The 21,561-nt window shown below is 34.1% G+C and overlaps 2 protein-coding genes and 2 pseudogenes across 2 annotated transcripts; 3 read left to right on the top strand and 1 right to left on the bottom strand.

Annotated features, from left to right (window-relative positions):
- Positions 1-1,451: 1,451 nt before the first annotated feature.
- LOC120115126 (DEAD-box ATP-dependent RNA helicase 21-like) lies at positions 1,452-3,887 on the bottom strand. The gene has a single exon (XM_039135887.1). The coding sequence runs from the start codon at positions 3,784-3,786 to the stop codon at positions 1,735-1,737; it is 2,052 nt and encodes a 683-aa protein (XP_038991818.1). The 5' UTR covers positions 3,787-3,887; the 3' UTR covers positions 1,452-1,734.
- A 2,169-nt stretch (positions 3,888-6,056) lies between these two features.
- Positions 6,057-7,228, top strand: LOC120115185 (annotated as a pseudogene).
- A 4,400-nt stretch (positions 7,229-11,628) lies between these two features.
- LOC120115184 (probable purine permease 4) lies at positions 11,629-12,753 on the top strand. Its single transcript, XM_039135953.1, has one exon. It carries the CDS (start codon positions 11,629-11,631, stop codon positions 12,751-12,753), a length of 1,125 nt encoding a protein of 374 aa, XP_038991884.1.
- A 7,389-nt stretch (positions 12,754-20,142) lies between these two features.
- LOC120115183 lies at positions 20,143-21,333 on the top strand (annotated as a pseudogene).
- Positions 21,334-21,561: the final 228 nt, after the last annotated feature.

Genomic DNA, 21,561 nt, shown 5'->3' with positions numbered 1-21,561 from the left:
TGCCGAAGCAACAACATAATACCTCTCGTTCTACGATCTAGATATATAAGTCGATGTAGACGGAGAAAAACCGGCCCTCCTAAAAAAACGACTTCTCTTGTTGCCTCCGATCCACTCCGACACTATATCGTCTCTCATTAGGGTATTGGTACGAAGGATCCATGTCTTTCGAGGTTCACTTTTAATAGAAAACTTTGATTGTTGACCAGTTTACTTCCTTTGTTGAGGTTTTGAATTGTAAACCTTGCTTTCTGTCCAAGTTTTATTTATTTTGTAATTATTGTTTATTCATTGGTTAAACGATTCATCCTTAAAATTATTAGAAAAAAATATTTTTTTTATATTTTTGTCAAGACAATAGTATTTAATATTTTATTCCATGATTATTTTAAATCAATCTTTTAGGTCCATTAAAAAATCATTATTTTTCAAATCATATAATCTTAAACCTAAGATTATCAATTTTAGAAAATGAAGGGGTATAAATGGAAAATAAAAAATATTTTGGTTAAAACATTTGGACCTAGTATTTACATTAGAGCATAAATAAATAGGCACCTATTCCGGCTAAAAAAAGTTTTAAGCACCTATTTTAACACAAAAATATTTAGGTACCTAAAGCTAAAAAGAGATATAGATAGGTATAGATAGACACCTATGTTGCAATTAAGAGTTTGAAAAATGAAACAAAATGCACGAGTCACACATTGTCATGCAAACCACTAACGCCATTCATATATACCAAACTATAAATATGGGTTAGTATTTGATACTCAAACTATAATAAATATGGGTTAGCATTTAACACACTATCAGTAGAATATTTTAGGTCTAATGCTAAAATTAACTCCCAATGTTTATTAAAATGATTATTTTTTCTCCTATTCTATTTTTTTTGGAACATTTTGGCCACTACCATTTCATTTTAATTTTAAGGTAAAAAAACCCCAAACATTTAATAGGTAAAAAAACCCCTAACATTTGATAGAATAATCATTTTGTCCCTTATTTTTAGGATATTTTGGCACTTAATGTTTTATTTTAAGTTAAAAAACTCCTATTTTACAACGTTAATCGTATTAACTAATGGTTTTCATCTATAGAGAAAGCTTTTTGTCTCAAAGTAAAACATTGGGAGTCAAAGTGATAATTTTGATAAACGTTGGGGGCTATTATTGGCATTATGCCAATATTTTAATTCCACAAACAATGTTTAGATACTGCCACGTGTCTTCCCAAAACCCTAAAAGCAAACCCTAAACCCTAAACACCCTAATGCCACGTGTCATTCATTCAACCCTGTTTGTGGATTTTTTTCCAACTGTGTATGGAATAATTTTCCCATATATACACATATTTCTTCTTCACTTCTGCACCTGCATTATGCTTTGATCATATGGTTCTTTTTCCACTCAAATATCCTAAAACTAAATTCTCCAATCCAAGCCAAATATCAAAATTAGAAGTTACATACATAAACAGTCTAGCAAGCCACAATATCATTATAGCAGTTATATATGTTACAATCCCAGAGAAGATATATAATGGCAATCAAAGATCAGAATTAAAAATAATTCCAAACTATATGTTTTCGATTGTCAAGTAATACTCCTCTAGTGACTAATTAACAGTTGTAGCAGAAATGATGGATACTTTGGCAAGTAAAATACCACGGTACAGCGGAGTAAATTAGGGTATTCGTGTTTTACATACCAATAAAAGCTCCTGAGTTTCTCAATGAGCAAAAACAGTGTCGTTGCGCCTGGGAGGTCTATCTGGAATCGATCCTGGTTTGAATTTGGAAGCTTCATGTTTTGCCAGTTCATGAGGCACGGGGCTGCCGCTTTGAACGAGCATCTGCTTAAGATCAAAGAAGACATCGGTGTCGTGGAAAGTCAAAAATGTCGTGGCTACACCTGTCTTTCCTGCACGTCCTGTTCTTCCGATACGATGTGTGTACATTTCGATATTGCCAGGCATGTCATAGTTTATGACATGAGCCACATCGGGGATATCAATTCCACGCCCTGCAACATCTGTAGCAACAAGGACAGTGAATCTCTTGGCCCTAAAACCCTCTAGGCTGATTTCCCTCTGCTCCTGTGACCTTCCACCGTGCAAAGTCGTTACCTTATAACCTGACTTATCAAGATTCTTGGAAATAGTATCAGCATTCTTCTTAGTATTGACAAACACGATCGCGGTCTTATCCCCAAGATCATTGAGCAACTTCTGCAATCTTGGAAACTTCTCTGATTCCTTCATCATGATCACGTGTTGAGAAATTAAATCAGTAGCCTTTCCAGCAGTACCAATATTGACCACAACAGGATTCCTCAAATACTTCCTAGCTAGCCGCTCCACAGCTGGAGGCATCGTCGCGCTAAACATATAAGTAGTCCGATAAATCCTTTTTTCATCAAGCTCCTCATCTTCATTCTCCGGTTTCAAATTACTAGATGGCATAGCATCCAATGCACCCATAACTTGGGGTTCAAAACCCATATCGATCATCCTATCAGCCTCATCCAGAACCACATAATTACATTGATTCAACACAGCATACCGCCTCTCTAAACAATCCAGTAAACGACCGGGTGTAGCAATAACAACCTCACACCCTTGTCTAATCCTAAAACCTTGTTCCTCTATCGATTGACCACCGACAATGGAAACTACTTTAATACCTAAATAATGAGCAAACTTCATAGTTTCATCCTCAATTTGCTGAGCAAGCTCACGAGTCGGGGCCATGACAACAGCATAAGGCCCCTCGGCTTCATTCTCTTCACTCATAGGTGGCAATCTAGATATATAAGCTAACATAGGCAGAACAAAAGCAGCAGTCTTACCTGAGCCTGTCTCTGCAATCCCAATCACATCCCTTTGCTGCAATCCCAAAGGAATAGCAGCCATTTGTATGGGTGAAGGCTTCTTATACCCAACTCTCTCCACTGCTTTCAACAACTCGGGAGTCAACTTACTCTCGCTCCAACTCCGCATCGGGCGAGGAATCTTCGACCCTTTATAGGAGATATTGAAATCTTCCCTGAAAATCCTCCAATCTCGTTCAGTCATTTCTTCGAGCTTCTTATCAGACCAATGCTTATCGACCCTCATATCGAAAGTATCGTAAGTATTCGCTGCTTCTTCTTTTAACCTCTGCGCCGCAGCTTCTTCGGGTTTCTCTTCAATCCCATCTTTTTTCCTAATCTCATCTCTCATCTCTTTCTCATTCTTGGCCGCGAGCTTCTTCTGTTCCCTCCGATCCATTCCAGCCCTAAACCCTCTGCCGAACAAAAGCTGAGCCTCATGAGGGTTTTGATACAAAGAATTCATGTCCCTCGAAGTGTCTTCCGTGTTTTCCCAATCGAAAGAAAACCTAAATTTCTCGCTAGGTTTAATAACCCTTTTCTTGGGCTTCTTCGATCCGAGGTATTGCTCTTTAATCGAATCCAATTCCTTTTCCCTTTCCCTCTCAGCCAACTTCTCCAACCTCGCCCGTTCTCTCGCCTTGGCTTCCTCCTCCCGCTCGCGCTCCCTGTTCCTCCGATCGGATTCCCGATCCCTCTCCCGCTGGCGGTCGCGGTCGCGTCGGTCTGAATCAGAGGAGGGTTTAGTGGAGGTGGAATCGGAGCGGTTGGTGATGTGGCCGTTGGTGGGGCGATGGAGGTCTTCAAGGCTGCGTTTCTGTTGGGCGCGTTGCTCTTCGAGGCGTTGGAGAGCTAACTGTTCGCGTTGGGCTTTGGTCAAAAACACGGGTTTTGGAGGATTGTTGTTGTTCATGGTTTGTGAACAAGATGAAGATGAAGGATTTGAATTGGTTCAGTTGCAGAAAGGCAAAAATTGAGGATTGCAGATAATCGAGGGATTTGATCGTAAACTTCGATAGCTGATCCAGGTTTTGTTTTATAGTGAGTTTAAATTATGTTTTTGGTCCCTCGTGTTTTATAAGTATGAAACAATAAAATTCGACTTGATTTGAGAATTTATTTTTTTACTTGAATTAACTTCAAGATGTAATTTCATAAATTCAATTCGGCTCGAAAATTTTTTACATTCAAATCGAGTTATAAAATATAACTCGAATAACTCAATTTTTTTAGTAATTATTGCATTAATTTTTCAGTTTGAGTCGAGTATTGAATTGGAAACTGGTTTAATTATACATTCGGTCCTTGTACTCTTTCCTTATATAAATGGGCTATTTAGCTTTGGAGAGGGAAACAGTTTTGTTAGGCCCTTTTTATATATAAAATGGGCTAATTAAATTTTCCAATTAAATAATCCCCAAAGCTTCTAAAGTGTAATTGGGTGAGTAAAACTTAACTCAAAAAATAAATTTTACGATTCAATTTGATATTAAAAAACTCGATTTGACTTGATTAAAGAAACAAATTCGAGTCAAGTTACAAAATATAACTCTAACAACTCGAATTTTTTTAGTAATCAATATATTTATTTTCAAATTCGAGTCGAGTCTGTTAAATCTTCAGGATATATGTATATTGCATATGAAAAATACGAATATATATGGTTATAAAAAATTGTTTTAATTTGAATCAACTAGTACCGTAACCGTATAAATATTTAAAATTAAATTTAAACAAAAATTAGAATAACTCGGCCCGATTTTTATAAATTCTTTAATCTACTTATAAATTTAGGACTTGGTGTATTAAAGAACAAGTTGATTTATCTATATTTATCTTATTATTAGTATTTACTGCACACCATGTGTTTGCATGTGAAAACATTTCCTTATTTGTACCGAATGAATTAATTTAAATTAAATTTGGTAAAAACATTACAGAGGGAATCTTTAAAGATAAAGTATTTCCTTATAAAATATAAATTATTACTAAAATAATCTTAAAATGTTTTTAGGGAATCTTTGGTTGTTATAAATAAGCAAATACTACACATCTAGTACATAAACTATCATTTATGGTATGTTTTAGTATTTAAACTTTTAATGTTTTCAAAATTATACCTAACGTTTAGTTTTTATTTTATTTTAGTATCCTGCTGTTAAAAACTTAACGTGCTTAGTATTTAAACTATCAGTTTTGGTCAATTTTAGTGTCTAAACTTAAAAAAAATTCAAAATTTAACGTTGAATTTTGAAAGGTGACACTAAACTGAAACAAAAACTGAATTTTAGATATGATTTTGAAAAATTTAAAGTTTAGATATTAAAACGGACCAAAACTCGATGAGTCATCGAGTTTTGACTTGATATTAAATGAATAATTTTTTTAATAATATTAAAAATGTGAGGTTGTGGTTTGAGGTGTAAGTTAACCTTATTATGAAGCTGACCTGTTTGACCAGCTCCTATCACCAAAAAGGAAATGTATTTTCTCTACCTTTTGGTCGACTCAGACTCTTGTTTTTGTCAGACAAGTCCATGATTTATTGCCATTTAACCTTTGACCCTATTATATATTTTTAAATTGGATCCATACTAAAGTTTTAATCACATAATGTATTGGGCAGATGACATAATGTAAACAGACATTTAATTAAATAATTTTGGGATCATATTTTATCATATCTTAGTTAATAAATTAACGTCCAACTTAGATAGTCATCAATTCTTAACTAAAAATGACGAATTTGGAGCATATAAATAGTTGATTGACTATTTTGTAACCTTTAATTGTTGAGGGACTCAACAAACAACAATATATAGTTAAAAGGATTATTTTATAATTTTTAATAGATAAGAGACTCAAAAAAGTATTTCCGTGTAATCTGAAGACTATTAGAGTATTTTACCCAAAATTTAGACTTCGAATGAGTTATTGGTAGATTATATTTTTCTTTTTCACCAATTCCTATGTAGTTTCGGTTACCTTTTCCTCTTCCCCTGGCCTTTTCATGAACATACGTTACGTTTCATCTCGAACCCAATGCGTTTAAACCACTTGTCAACCGTGCTTTTCAGACTCGTCCCCGCGGTTTCATCTCCTTTAAAATCTAGTCCACAATCCAAAGAAATCACCATCGCCTTCAACCCTCAAAAGAGAGAAAAAATATCCATTTTCGTCACCATGAACAACTCTAATACTTCTATCCTAAACCAGACCAATGAACCAGACCAAAAATCCATGAAAACAAGGGTTACCTCCCACTTTTGCTGCTCAACTACGCCTTCCTCTTCGTTGGTTCTTTGTCTTCGAGCCTGCTGTCTAAGTATTATTTCAACCAAAAGGGCTCGAGCCGATGGGTTTCGACCTGGGTTCAATCTGCTGGGTTTCCATTGCTTGTAATCCCCATTCTTCTTCCTTACTATGTTTTCAAATCCACTGAACGTAAACCCTTCACTCGTTTCACTCCAAGGATCTTAGCCTTGTCGATCTTCATTGGCTTCATGTTAGGCATAAACAATCTTCTTTTCGCATGGGGGATCTCGTATCTCCCTGTGTCGACTTCGTCTCTTGTTTTATCATCTCAGTTAGTGTTCAATCTGATCCTATCTGTACTCATCGTGAAGCAGAAGATCACTTTCATGAACCTGAACTGTGTCATCTTGTTAACGTTATCTTCTGTGTTGTTAGCCTTGGAATCGAGCAACGATAAGCCCCATGGTTTAACCCGAGCCAAGTACTTCATCGGGTACTTCGCGACCATCGGTGCGGGCTTGCTTTTCGCGGTGTATCTTCCCATCATGGAGATGGTTTAGGTTTACAAGAAGGTGTATTGTTATCCGATGGTGATGGAAATGCAGCTGGTGATGGAGGTTGCCGCGACGGCGTTGTCGAGCGTCGGTATGGCGTTCGACGGTGGGTTTACGGAGATGAAGAGGGAGGCGGTGCAGGTGTTCGATAAAGGGGAGGGGGTTTATTGGGTGACGGTGGTTTCGAACATCGTTAGTTGGCAGCTTTGTTTCATGGGGACGGCGGGGATGGTGTTCTTGACGTGTTCGTTGACCGGGGCGATCTGCATGACGGCGTTGCTGATGATGAACGTGGTGGGTGGGGTGGTGGTTTATAGGGATGATTTCGGTGGGATTAAGGCTGTTTCCACCGTGATGTGCGGGTGGGGCTTTTGTTCTTATGTGTATGGGATGTATGTTAAGAATAGGATGATGAAGGACTTGGAGCATGATGGTGATGGTGATGGTGATGATGATGGTCATGATGGGATGCATGTTAAGAATGTTGAGATGGCTCCAATGGTAGGTTCTACTTCTTCTTCACCTCCAAATCGTTTTGGGGTTTGAAATTGTATTTACCTCTTAATTCATTTAATCATTGATGCTTTTCTTGGATGTTCAAACAAAAGTTTTTGATCTATTGAACTTTTTTTTTTTTGGATTTAACGAGTTTTTTTAATGGTTAGTACCTAAAAATATAACGGAAAAAATTTTAAACACTTATTTTTAACAAAAAATTCTTTAAACACTAAAACAATTTTTGAGACAGTTTAAACACTTATTTTTGTACCTTAAAGATGTGTTTTTGGTCTAATATGCACTGTTCACTCAGTTTGTGCATGGATATTAACCCTCTATATATATATATATATATATTCATTTTTATTCGATAAAACATGTACCTAATTGAAAAAAACTATAGAGATAGGAGCATTATTGTAATTCTGTCTAAATATATAAGAGATGGTTACATTTTTTTAGGTCGAATAAGATAAATTTTTTTATTTTAAACTTGAATCCAACTCGACTTCATCCTTTAAAAAATCGACAAAAATTCAAATTTAAAAACTAAACATTCAACTTTATATAATCGGATCAAATAGAATCCATAGAGTCATTCTATCCCTACGCCTAAATGTTGCCATATTAGTAAGCATGATATATTCTAGGACTGTTGTGTTAGTGTATGTTATTTCGGTGCTAAGACATGTTTATGGTATGTATGTTATGTTGGAAATGAGCCCTAAGCATTAGACCGGTAAACGATTATTGCTGAACTCGATTGACTCAAAAACTCTAAAATGAAACTCAATTCGAAAAATCTCGAGCTTAAAATTTTCAAGCTCGATTTGAACTCGAAACCATGAACTGAAACTCATAAAAACTCGAAATGGAAAAAAAATCTCAAACTTAACTCGCTTGAAGTCTCAAACTGAAACTCGAACCTGAATCTTGAATACATGAAAATCTTATCCTGCATTTTTTTAAAAAATCAACATATAAATGCTAATATTATTAATAATTTATTTTAAAAAATAAAATCTTAATATATAATATTTTCGAGGTACTCACTAGCTTTTCAAGTAGAGTATCAAATAACATATTTCGATTTATTAGAACTCGAGTTGAGTATTTATCGAACTTTTATCGAGTCAATCTCGAGTAATTCACGATTTATCTCGTCTCATTTACAGCCCTATATTTGGGCCATTTAATAGGACTTTGGAACGAGTCAGTGTGCCTTCCAGGTCATTTTTCTATATTCTATATTCATGTATCTTAGATCAAGATTTAATTATAATATTTAATCATACGAATCAAGTTACTTTAGTTGAAAGAATGATTGTTATCTAAGGAGATTCTAAATTCGTATACCATAGATTAAAGGGTATTTGAACATTCATTATCAAATGGTCACGAATCTTTTTTTTTGAAAAGGGTAATTAATATTATATTACGAAAGTAAATACAATATGAAACAAAGACTAAGGAACTGTTTGTTTACTTCAGAATGATTAAGCGTTGAATGATTCAAATGCTGAATGATTCAGAGGCACTGGATGAATTAGCTCTGAATGTGACATGTTGTTTGTTTACTGACTCTGAATCATTCATAATGTACTTCTGTGCTGAATCATTCAACACTGTTTTGCTGAATCAGTCAGCACTGAATCATTCAGAGGTGCGAAACAAACGCGCTGAATGTTGAACCGTTCAACATTCAGCGCTGAATGGTTCCATTAAGAGACAAACAAACAACCCCTAAGGCATCGTTAAAAATTTTCCCTACTCCTAAATAGAAGAAAAAGAGTACCTTAGATCTGAAATTCGTCCTCTTAAATTAATCAAAAAAATAGTTACAATACTCCAATTTTTTTGTAGATATATATTTATTATATGTACATATATGTGAATATGGATATGATTTTATATTAAGACTATACTTTTTTAAGAAATTATATTAAAAATTTAGAGATGAGAGATTATAAAATTTTAGAGGGTAATAAATTAAATTACTAAAAAATAAAAATAAAATATTTAAATTATATAAAATTTAAAAATTTCAAAGATGCAATTGTCTCTAATAAATTTAAAAAAAAAATAAATTTTAATTAAAAATTTTATGTTATAATTTTAAGATTAGATAAGGTGAAACCACTCAATTAAATTTTCTATTAATTTTTTTAGTGGGACGTTTCATGTTTTTATTTAATTTTTTTATTAATTTAGAATGATTACAAGTGATAGTATGTGCTCGAAAAACTCTCAATCATTTGACGACGAACACACATCCTTTAACCTATGAAGTCAGAGACGGAGCTAGGGTCAAATATTGGACGGGGCTAATTTTCTTTACAATGAAAGAACAAGGTTAAATGAAATATTTAAATAAAAAAAATCGGGAGAGACAAAAGTTTTATTTAACTAATATTTAAATTAAATAAGACTTAAAATGCTATTACATCAAAAAATTTAGGATGGGCAAGAGCCCCTGCCACCTTCTTAATAGCTTGGTCCTCCACTAAAATCACTTAATTCGTATTTTTTATTTAAAATTTTAAAATCAAGTAAAGATTAAGTATACAATTTTTTTAATCGAGAGAGTGAACTAAAATTTTTTAAAATTAAGATAAAAATTATTATACCAAAACTAGAGTGTAACCAAGCAAAATTCTATTCTCATCCCATTAGGAAATTCTCACGTGCGACAGCCTTAATATACGATTAAGGAAAGACGTTATCGGTTTTGTTCTTATTTTTTTAACAAAACCGGTAAAAAATTATTAGAAATATTTTTATTTCTACCGGTTTTATTATTTTTAGATGTTTTATCGGTTTTATTAACATATCCAGTAAAACGCTACTTAAAACATTATTTTTTTACCGACTTTATTATTATTGGACACTTTACCGAAAATATTAAAAAACATTAATGTTTTAGGTAATTTTTTACCTTTTTGTTAAAAAAATAATAATAAAATCAATAATATCTTTCTTTAATCGTATATTAAGACTGCGTTACCATATCTAAATGCAATTGAAATAGCCATCAATTCTACTTTCTTAGAGTCCATGATTCCCACCGTACTAGAAGAATAAATGTTAGTGACTTTAAATATTAAAAGTAATGAAAAAGACTAATGCCAGGAATATATTTTTCAAAGTACAGAGGACAAGCAAAACTTAATTAATCAAAATTTTGAAATACAAAGGTTTATGTTTTACCCATTTAAACGATTTAAATAAAAACTAATCTTGTTAATTTTTATTATATTTTTATAGAATTAATGATTTTAATTTATTAATCGATTTAATTAAATTTAAATTACCATCATTAAAATTAAAAGATCGTTACTTAAAGTATATTTCTCTCGTAATTAGTGACTTGTATATCTTAAATTTCTCATCATACCTCAATTGACAAAAATACTTGAATAATATTTTAGGAAAAAAGTTCCCTATATAATGCTCTCGAAAGATTATTTATTGAAATAGAGCATTTGTTATAGTGCTAATGTAAAGACGTCGAAAACATCATGCGTCTTTAGGAGACGTCGAGAACATCATGCGTCTTTAGTATTCATGCATCTTCTCCGTGAAATTAAAGAAGCATTGCAGTCCATGCGTATTCCTTGACGAAATCGAAGATGTGCCGTGCTCCCTAGTATTCCAATGTGTACTGTTCATATCATCCTTTTTGAGAAAATAATTCTCCCATGCCCTATACCAGCTAGTGAAGGAACTATTTATAGTTTCAGGAGGCCACAATTCTCCATTTGTTTTATTATTAAAAAATATATATATAGGGATAAATACATATTTAGACCCTTCAAGTTTTGGTTTATTTTGATTTTGTCACTCCCATTTTTATTGTTAATTATATTTTGACTCCTTAAACTAGAATCATGACTCTGTCTATGATATAACGAATCTTTTCTTCAACACCCCATCCAAACAATTTTACCTTCTCAATCTATATCAGAAAAGATGAACCGACATCAACGTCCATAATTACAATCCCTCTAATTTAACATCGTTATACTCTAATTTTTTAAATTTTTTTAATAAAAAATTAAGTGTAATTATAATACAATCAACCATGAGTTAAATAAGCCGATTAGTTGGTTGGATTATATTTATTTTCATCGATGTCTAAAATAGGCACGTTTGGAATTATATTTTAAAGCAAGAAATCAGATGCTGTGTTGAAAAAAGCAAGTGGAGTCGTGTACTATGGAATAAAAGAATTTCAAATCCAATGGAAGGGGTGGCTTCACTCCTTTATCTCAGGTCCTTTGGCATCAAGCCCAGATTTTCTTGTTCTCATACTTCCCAACACAACGGACTGGTGCGAAGAAACCACAGCCATATTAGTAGAAAAATGGGTGTAAATTCCATCGTCTTGATCACCAAAACCAAAACCAACCATGAACAACTCCAATGGAGCTCACCAAATGGCTGTTCCCATGTCAAACAAGCGTTACCTCCCTCTTTTGCTGCTCAACTACGCCCTCCTCTTCGTTGGTTCTTTGTCTTCGACCTTGCTGTCTAAGTATTATTTCATCCACAAGGGCTCGAGCAGATGGGTTTCGACTTGGGTTCAATCTGCCGGGTTTCCTCTACTTGTAATCCCCATTCTCCTACCTTATTATGTCTTCAAGTCCACTGAACGTAAACCCTTCACTCGGTTCACCCCCAAGCTTCTGGTATTGTCGATCTTCATAGGGTTCATGTTAGGCTTAAACAACCTGATGTTCTCGTGGGGGAATTCTTATCTACCTGTGTCGACTTCGTCTCTTCTTTTATCATCTCAGTTGGTGTTCAATCTCATTCTATCTGTGATCATCGTGAAGCAGAAGATCACTTTCATGAACCTGAACTGTGTCATCTTGTTAACGTTATCTTCTGTGTTGTTAGCCTTGGAATCGAGCAACTATAAGCCCCATGGTTTAACCCCAGCCAAGTACTTCATCGGGTACTTTTCGACCATCGGTGCGGGGTTGCTTTTCGCGTTGTATCTTCCTATCATGGAGGTGGTGTACAAGAAGGTGTATTGTTATGTTATGGTGATGGAAATACAGCTGGTGATGGAGGTTGCCGCGACGGCGTTGGCGAGCGTCGGGATGGCGTTCGACGGTGGGTTTGTTGAGATGAAGAGGGAAGGGAGTGGGGTGTTTGATAAAGGGGAGAGGGTTTATTTGGTGACGGTGGTTTCGAACGTCGTGAGTTGGCAGCTTTGCTTCATGGGGACGGCGGGTATGGTGTTCTTGACGTGTTCGTTGACCGGAGGCATCTGCATGACGGCGCTGCTGCTGATGAACGTGGTGGGTGGGGTGGTGGTTTATGGGGACGAGTTCGGTGGCGTCAAGACTGTTTCCACCGTGATGTGTGGCTGGGGCTTTTGTTCCTATGTGTATGGGATGTATACTAAGAGCAAGATGATGAAGTATTTGAACCCGGATTCGAATTTTACAGAAATTACAAATACCCGACCCGATATTCATAACCATGACCATCATCTTGGTGTTAATTCCATTGCTATGACTCAAACTATAGCTTCTTCTTCACCTCCTAATCACTTGGGGGTTTGAAAAGGTATTTTACCTCTTGGATAAGGATTATATGTTAAAATATATGTATATATTTCTCTATATTTTCAAGAAAATTAAAACCTATGTATTACATCTAATAGATAGTTTAGTTAATTTAATTATATGATTTGATGCTTGCATGGAGTGATTGAATTATTATTCCTTAGATTTTTGTTATATTCATGTTTTGACAAAGTTATATTGAATGTGAGTTTTATTTTTAAGTGAATAGTTTTTAATGATAATTCTCAAACGAAATCGTTTTGATGTAGTATCCATGTCAGTAGTCATTAGTCACGTTATCGTATCGTTAATGATTTAACAGTCTAACGATATAATTAAAACGGAAATTAAAGTTTAATGATATAAACACTACAACACCAAATATTCAGTGATATATCATGTAATTTACCCTTAGTATTACACATCTTCCCCTTTTTTTTAGCACCAACACTATAGGAATAGAAACAAGAAAAAAATGTATTGCTCAAAAGATTAATCAATGATTCGTTATTATCCATATGAACTATATTCATAAGATCGTAATTCACAAACGTTGGGTTATCGTTAGGGTTTGAGATGAGATAAATCGTGAGTTATTCGAGTTTGATTTGATTAAGCATTTATTTAAATGGACTTAATTTGAGCTTAGATACGACTCGAGTTCTTAACAAGCCTAAATAAACTACTTGATACTCAACTTGAAAAGCTCACGAGAAACTTGATAAAATATATTATTTTTTATTTTTTAAATTATTAATAACAATTTTTTTTATAAAAAAGTGCAATGCACATTTTTCATGTACTTAAAGTTTAGGTTTGAGCTCGAGTTCGATCTAAGTCTGATAACATTTCGAGTTCAAGTTTTTTGATATCGAGTCAAGCTTCATTTTTTTCGAGTTCGATTCGAGCTTCGATTTTTTATTTCAAGTTTGGGTCAAGCTTGATAATTTTAAGTTTGTTAGTGTAACACCCCCAACCCGTATCCGACCCGGATACAAGTCCGAAGTGTCACATTGACTTTTCAAACATTTATTCGTATAAAATAGTGAGTAATTTAAAAACTTTGATAACATTTAACTTATTCAAAACATTTACAAAATATATCAGAGTTCATACAATTTTTATCTTTAGACTACATGCCAACTACACTCTATATACAATACATATATTTTCTGATCTGACATTTGGTAAGGAGAACTGACATGTCTTGCTTCGCATTACTCTTTACTCTTCTCGAAACCTACGTGTGAAACAATCACACGCTAAGTCGTTGACTTAGTGAGGCATATAAAAAAAATATAATATTTCATATAACATAAATCATACATAAACATATACCATCATTATCATTAAGAAACACACATAACATCATACGGTTCATGTAACATATTTCAAACCACTTATAAACCCATCGTATACATATCACATTCAGTATGCTTGTTTAATCACTTTATTAGCCCATGTACACTAGTGAGAACTTAAGGTATGTGAGTACATTGAGGTTGTGCACACATATGCTGTCACCACAGCTCGATCAATGTCCCGAAGGACCAGTCCATAGATTCCGAAGAACCTAGGTAAACAGTCCATATGTCCCGAAGAACATAGGTAAACAGTCCATATGTCCCGAAGAACATAGGTAAACAGTCCATATGTCCCGAAGAACATAGGTAAACAGTCCATATGTCCCGAAGAACATAGGTAACCCTCGACCCTTGGCATGCCAACTATACCCCTAGCTCTCATATCACATAACATGGACATTATCATTTATGACCGTCCACATTACTTATTCATATTCTTTCTCTTATAAACACATATCTTTTCTTTTTAGTCACGTATCACATGTACGTGTAATCCTTGATCTCATAATCACATGTTCATTCTCTTCTATCATATATCAAATGTATGTGTAAGCACATATCTAATATCATATGTTGCATTTTCATGTAAGCATGTAAATCATGTAACATATAAACATACATCCATTTCTATGTACTAATGCACACAGAGTAATCACATAACATTATATAATTTACTTCTTACCATAGTAACTCTATCATTGACTCATCGCAAGCCAATGTTTGATCAATCACATAAGTACAATTTAAATTGCACTCACCTTAGCCTTGCTTTGATTCGATTATAATCCTTTGATTATTCCGGAACTTGTTTAGGCTCAATATCTACATAAATATATCATTTCAAAACAACTATCAGAAGCCTAAACTTTAAACTTGATGTTAATAACTTAAACCGGTTTAATGAATCAAATTCTATATTTTCATTTAGGGGGAATCGATACCCCCCCAGGGGAATCGATACCCCCTGAACATACTGGAATTTTTCGTTCAAGAGGGGGAATCGATTCCCATTCATAGGGTATCGGTTCCCTCTACCCAGAAATTGTATTCTAAGCTCGAAAATCATCAATTTTCAACTCAAACCTTCCTATTTCACTTCCTTTAATACTCCTAACTTTAATACACATACTTAAACTTATTTCTATTCCATAATCACTTCTTTAACTTCAAATCTAGTCATTCCTATGTAATTGCAAAAATTATACTAGTTTTGCAACATGTTCAAATTCCTATTCTAACACTTCCTATCCCTTAATTAACTTGATGACAAGTCAAATTCAACTTTCAATTCTCAATATAAACTTTATTTCGATATTTCATTCAAAAACTCCAAATCTTTAAATCCTCCTAAACTCTTCATTTTGTTGTTTTAAAGCAAATTAATCCTTCCTTAATCTTACTTAGCATCTAATAATCAAAACTAAACTTAAATTTCAGCACATAATCAGCTCAAGAGAAAACTCACCTTTGCTTGGCTTCACACGTGGAGAAGAGGAAATGAAGAAGAAAAGAGAGAAGAGATTTCTGGAAAATCTCCCATCCTTATCCATATATATATATCATTTAATTATAATTTTTAAGTCTAATGACTATTTTGCCCTTTAATTCTTTGGATAATTACTATAAACTTTTAGGAAATATTTCCGAACAAATCATTAAACTATTAAACTATTATACTTTAATCACCATATTCTGAAATTTTACAATTTTGGTCACTAACCCGTATTTTGGGATGTTACAAATCTCCCCTCCTTTTAAGAAAATTCGCCCTCGAATTTTCACTGAACATCTTAATAAGAACATATCTTCTAATGTTCTTATGTTGCTTCCCTGACTTATTCTTTCTTGTCATCATCAGAAACTTACTTTTCAATCCTTTAATTTTCCAACTATCTTTTTCGTTTATACATTCATCTTTTGTTGCTTATCATATAAACAATAACCAGTAATACCAATCCATTGTTGTCTTTTCTCTCATTCGATTATGCATTTTTCCTTTGACCTTTCTAAAATTCCATATAATGTCACTCATCACGTTGACAGTAACATCCATCTCATCACTCTATATCAGAAATCCATCTATTTCTTCATAACTCTCTAATTACCTTATAACCATACCAAACTTGTATTTCGTCATCATTTGACCAAAACTCAACTTTAAATCTTCTTCAATTCTGATTAAACATATACTTTAAGGAGTCAAACAATATTTTCACATCACCTTGCACACTTTTCGGGTTTCTATATCGAACTTATCATTTACACTTCCATACGAATCCTCACTTCATTCACTTATCACATTTACGTAATCAAAATATACAACTATATCCAATACAATTTCATCACAAAATCTTGTTAGTCAACGCTAACTCTTTCATTCTAAAGTACAAATCCTTATCATCTCCACACTCTTTCTTATACACAATACTATCCCTTTGTTTCAAATTCATAACTCTGATTTCATTCATATAATGTTACTTATCCTGTAGACAGTAACATCAATTCTTATCACTCAAAATCAAAAATCAATCAATTGATTTCTTTCCTCATTTCCTAATTAATTCACCACAATCCAAACTTTTGCTCAATCTTTCATCCTTGTCTGTATTACGATACACATAATCTCTTCATATAACCTTACATACTTTTCTTACTTCTAATCAAACTTATAATCTGCACTTTCTTATAATCATTTATCATTTTTAATCCTTTCATTATCAAAATCTTCTTATAATATAACTAAACTATATCTTTTCATAACTTTGATAATCAACCTTACTTGTACAGAACCTCATTCTTATCATCTATTATACTTGTATTTCCTTTAAACATACAAATCTTTATCTTCTTCACCACAACACCTTACAATGATCAAACTATACAACTATATCCAAATCCTCTTCATATTTGGTTATCATAACCTGTCAATATATTATAATTCCATTACATTTTCATCACATACTCTTGTTAGCCAATGCTAACTATTTCCATCTAGAATACAAACTCTTTTACAAACAATAACCGCGTCACTTGATCTTTTAACATCCTTATGGTGACACTCGTTCACCATATTCCATCTTATCCACATAATAACAAACTTCTCAATTTAATTTCTCCACTATGGAGAAATGAACATCTTCTAGCATTATCTTCATATCATATACCCAAAGGTCTGTAACAACAGAGCCTTCCCCAAATTCACCCTTGAGATCGGGTGCTCATAACTCTTTTAACTATTTCGATAAATTCATTCTATGAGTTAACGAAGTATACAATTAAAAACACATCGGAATATCATTCAACATCATGAATCATCCTCTAATCTTATACAGACATTCCCTGAGGTTTTCGCTCTTCTCCCTGCCTGGCCAGGGCAGGTGAATGCTATTACCCTCAGGTCTATCGCCTTGTGCTTCACTTTGGAAGCTCTCATATATTCATGTGCTCATATCCTTACTTCTATTACATATCACGTGTGCATATGATCATCCAATTCATATCATATAACGTATGTCATTTGTATATGTTCACATATCATCTATCTATATATATATATATATATATATATATATATATATATATATATATATATATATATATATCTCATAACTCATTCTCAGTATTCACTTATCTTATATCACATAACAATTTAACTCTATTAACAAGACAGCACACTCCTTACCCTATCAGATCAGAAATTTTTCACTCTATGTTGGCATGTACACATTTTATTACACTTTAGACTTCGGTTTATGCCGAGAATCGGCTAAACCTTAGCTCTGATACCATTAAATGTAACACCCCCAACCCGTATCTAACCCGGATACGAGTCTGAAGTGTCACATTGACTTTTCAAACATTTATTCGTATAAAATAGTGAGTAATTTAAAAACTTTGATAACATTTAACTTATTCAAAACATTTACAAAATATATCAGAGTTCATACAATTTTTATCTTTAGACTACATACCAACTACACTCTATATACAATACATATATTTTCTGATCTGACATTTGGTAAGGAGAACTGACCTGTCTTGCTTCGCATTACTCTTTACTCTTCTCGAAACCTACGTGTGAAACAATCACAGCTAAGTCGTTGACTTAGTGAGGCATATAAAAAAATATAATATTTCATATAACATAAATCATACATAAACATATACCATCATTATCATTAAGAAACACACATAACATCATACGGTTCATGTAACACATTTCAAACCACTTATAAACCCATCGTATACATATCACATTCAGTATGCTTGTTTAATCACTTTATTAGCCCATGTACACTAGTGAGAACTTAAGGTATGTGAGTACATTGAGGTTGTGCACACATATGATGTCACCACAGTTCGATCAATGTCCCGAAGGACCAGTCCATAGATTCCGAAGAACCTAGGTAAACAGTCCATATGTCCCGAAGAACATAGGTAAACAGTCCATATGTCCCGAAGAACATAGGTAAACAGTCCATATGTCCCGAAGAACATAGGTAAACAGTCCATATGTCCCGAAGAACATAGGTAACCCTCGACCCTTGGCATGCCAACTATACCCCTAGCTCTCATATCACATAACATGGGCATTATCATTTATGACCGTCCACATTACTTATTCATATTCTTTCTCTTATAAACACATATCTTTTCTTTTCAGTCACGTATCACATGTACGTGTAATCCTTGATCTCATAATCACATGTTCCTTCTCTTCTATCACATATCAAATGTATGTGTAAGCACATATCTAATATCATATGTTGCATTTTCATGTAAGCATGTAAATCATGTAACATATAAACATACATCCATTTCTATGTACTAATGCACACAGAGTAATCACATAACATTATATAATTTACTTCTTACCATAGTAACTCTATCATTGACTCATCGCAAGCCAATGTTTGATCAATCACATAAGTACAATTTAAATTGCACTCACCTTAGCCTTGCTTTGATTCGATTATAATCCTTTGATTATTCCGGAACTTGTTTAGGCTCAATATCTACATAAATATATCATTTCAAAACAACTATCAGAAGCCTAAACTTTAAACTTGATGTTAATAACTTAAACCGGTTTAATGAATCAAATTCTAGATATTAAAACGGACTAAAACTCGATGAGTCATCGAGTTTTGACTTGATATTAAATGAATACTTTTTTTAATAATATTAAAAATGTGAGGTTGTGGTTTCAGGTGTAAGTTAACCTTATTATGAAGCTGACCTGTTTGACCAGCTCCTATCACCAAAAAGGAAATGTATTTTCTCTACCTTTTGGTCGACTCAGACTCTTGTTTTTGTCAGACAAGTCCATGATTTATTGCCATTTAACCTTTGACCCTAATATATATTTTTAAATTTTATCCATACTAAACCTAATATATATTTTTAAATTGGATCCATACTAAAATTTTAATCACATAATGTATTGGGCTGATGACATAATGTAAACAGACGTTTAATTAACAAAATAAAACTTAAATAATTTTGGGATTATATTTTATCATATCTCAGTTAATAAATTAACGTCCAACTTAGATAGTCGTCAATTTTTAACTAAAAATGATGAATTTGGAGTATATGAATAGTCGAGTGATTATTTTGTAACCTTTAATAGTTGAGGGACTCAACAAATAACAATATATAGTTAAAAGGACTATTTTATAATTTTTAATAGATAAGAGACTCAAAATAGTATTTCCGTGTAATATGGGGACAATTTGAGTACTTTACCCAAAATTTAGACTTCGAATGAGTGTTGGTAGATTATATTTTTCTTTTTCACCAATTCCTATGTAGTTTTGGTTACCTTTTGCTCTTCCCCTCGCCTTTTAATGAACATACGTTACGGTTCATCTCGAACCCAATGCTTTTAAACCACTTGTCAACCGTGCTTTTCAGACTCGTCCCCGCGGTTTCATCTCCTTTAAAATCTAGTCCACAATCCAAAGAAATCACCATCGCCTTCGACCCTCAAAAGAGGAAAAAAATATCCATTTTCGTCACCATGAACAACTCTAATACTTCTACCCTAAACCAGACCAATGAACCAGACCAAAAATCCATGAAAAACAATGGCTACCTCCCTCTTTTGCTGCTCAACTACGCCTTCCTCTTCGTTGGTTCTTTGTCTTCGAGCCTGCTGTCTAAGTATTATTTCGAACACAAGGGCTCGAGCCGATGAGTTTCGACCTGGGTTCAATCTGCTGGGTTTCCATTGCTTGTAATCCCCATTCTTCTTCCTTACTATGTTTTCAAATCCACTGAACGTAAACCCTTCACTCGTTTCACTCCAAGGATCTTAGCCTTGTCGATCTTCATTGGCTTCATTTTAGGCATAAACAATCTTCTTTTCGCATGGGGGATCTCGTATCTCCCTGTGTCGACTTCGTCTCTCGTTTTATCATCTCAGTTAGTGTTCAATCTGATCCTATCTGTACTCATCGTGAAGCAGAAGATCACTTTCATGAACCTGAACTGTGTCATCTTGTTAACGTTATCTTCTGTGTTGTTAGCCTTGGAATCGAGCAACGATAAGCCCCATGGTTTAACCCGAGCCAAGTACTTCATCGGGTACTTCGCGACCATCGGTGCGGGCTTGCTTTTCGCGGTGTATCTTCCCATCATGGAGATGGTTTAGGTTTACAAGAAGGTGTATTGTTATCCGATGGTGATGGAAATGCAGCTGGTGATGGAGGTTGCCGCGACGGCGTTGGCGAGCGTCGGTATGGCGTTCGACGGTGGGTTTACGGAGATGAAGAGGGAGGCGGTGCAGGTGTTAGATAAAGGGGAGGGGGTTTATTGGGTGACGGTGGTTTCGAACATCGTTAGTTGGCAGCTTTGTTTCATGGGGACGGCGGGGATGGTGTTCTTGACGTGTTCGTTGACCGGGGCGATCTGCATGACGGCGTTGCTGATGATGAACGTGGTGGGTGGGGTGGTGGTTTATAGGGATGATTTCGGTGGGATTAAGGCTGTTTCCACCGTGATGTGCGGGTGGGGCTTTTGTTCTTATGTGTATGGGATGTATGTTAAGAATAGGATGATGAAGGATTTGGAGCATGATGGTGATGGTGATGGTGATGGTGATGGTGATGATGATGATGATGGTCATGATGGGATGCATGTTAAGAATGTTGAGATGGCTCCAATGGTAGGTTCTACTTCTTCTTCACCTCCAAATCGTTTTGGGGTTTGAAATTGTATTTACCTCTTAATTCATTTAATCATTGATGCTTTTCTTGGATGTTCAAACAAAAGTTTTTGATCTATTGAACTTTTATTTGTTTTTGGATTTAACGAGGTTTTTTAATGGTTGGTACCTAAAAATATAACAGAAAATCTTTAAACACTTATTTTTAACAAAAAATTCTTTAACCACTAATATAATTTTTAAGACAGTTTAAACACTTATTTTTGTACCTTA

The sequence above is a fragment of the Hibiscus syriacus genome, unplaced genomic scaffold, assembly GCF_006381635.1.
Source record: "Hibiscus syriacus cultivar Baekdansim isolate YM2019G1 unplaced genomic scaffold, ASM638163v2 tig00110258_pilon, whole genome shotgun sequence".
Lineage (NCBI taxonomy): Eukaryota > Viridiplantae > Streptophyta > Magnoliopsida > Malvales > Malvaceae > Hibiscus > Hibiscus syriacus.
Note: the sequence above shows the minus strand (reverse complement) of the source record. Positions and strands in the feature narration are given on the sequence as shown.

What these genes read in the sequence shown, in the direction of transcription:
- LOC120115126 (XM_039135887.1), bottom strand. Translation starts at nt 3,786, where the DNA reads ATGAACAACAACAATCCTCCAAAACCCGTGTTTTTGACCAAAGCCCAA.
- LOC120115184 (XM_039135953.1), top strand. Translation starts at nt 11,629, where the DNA reads ATGTCAAACAAGCGTTACCTCCCTCTTTTGCTGCTCAACTACGCCCTC.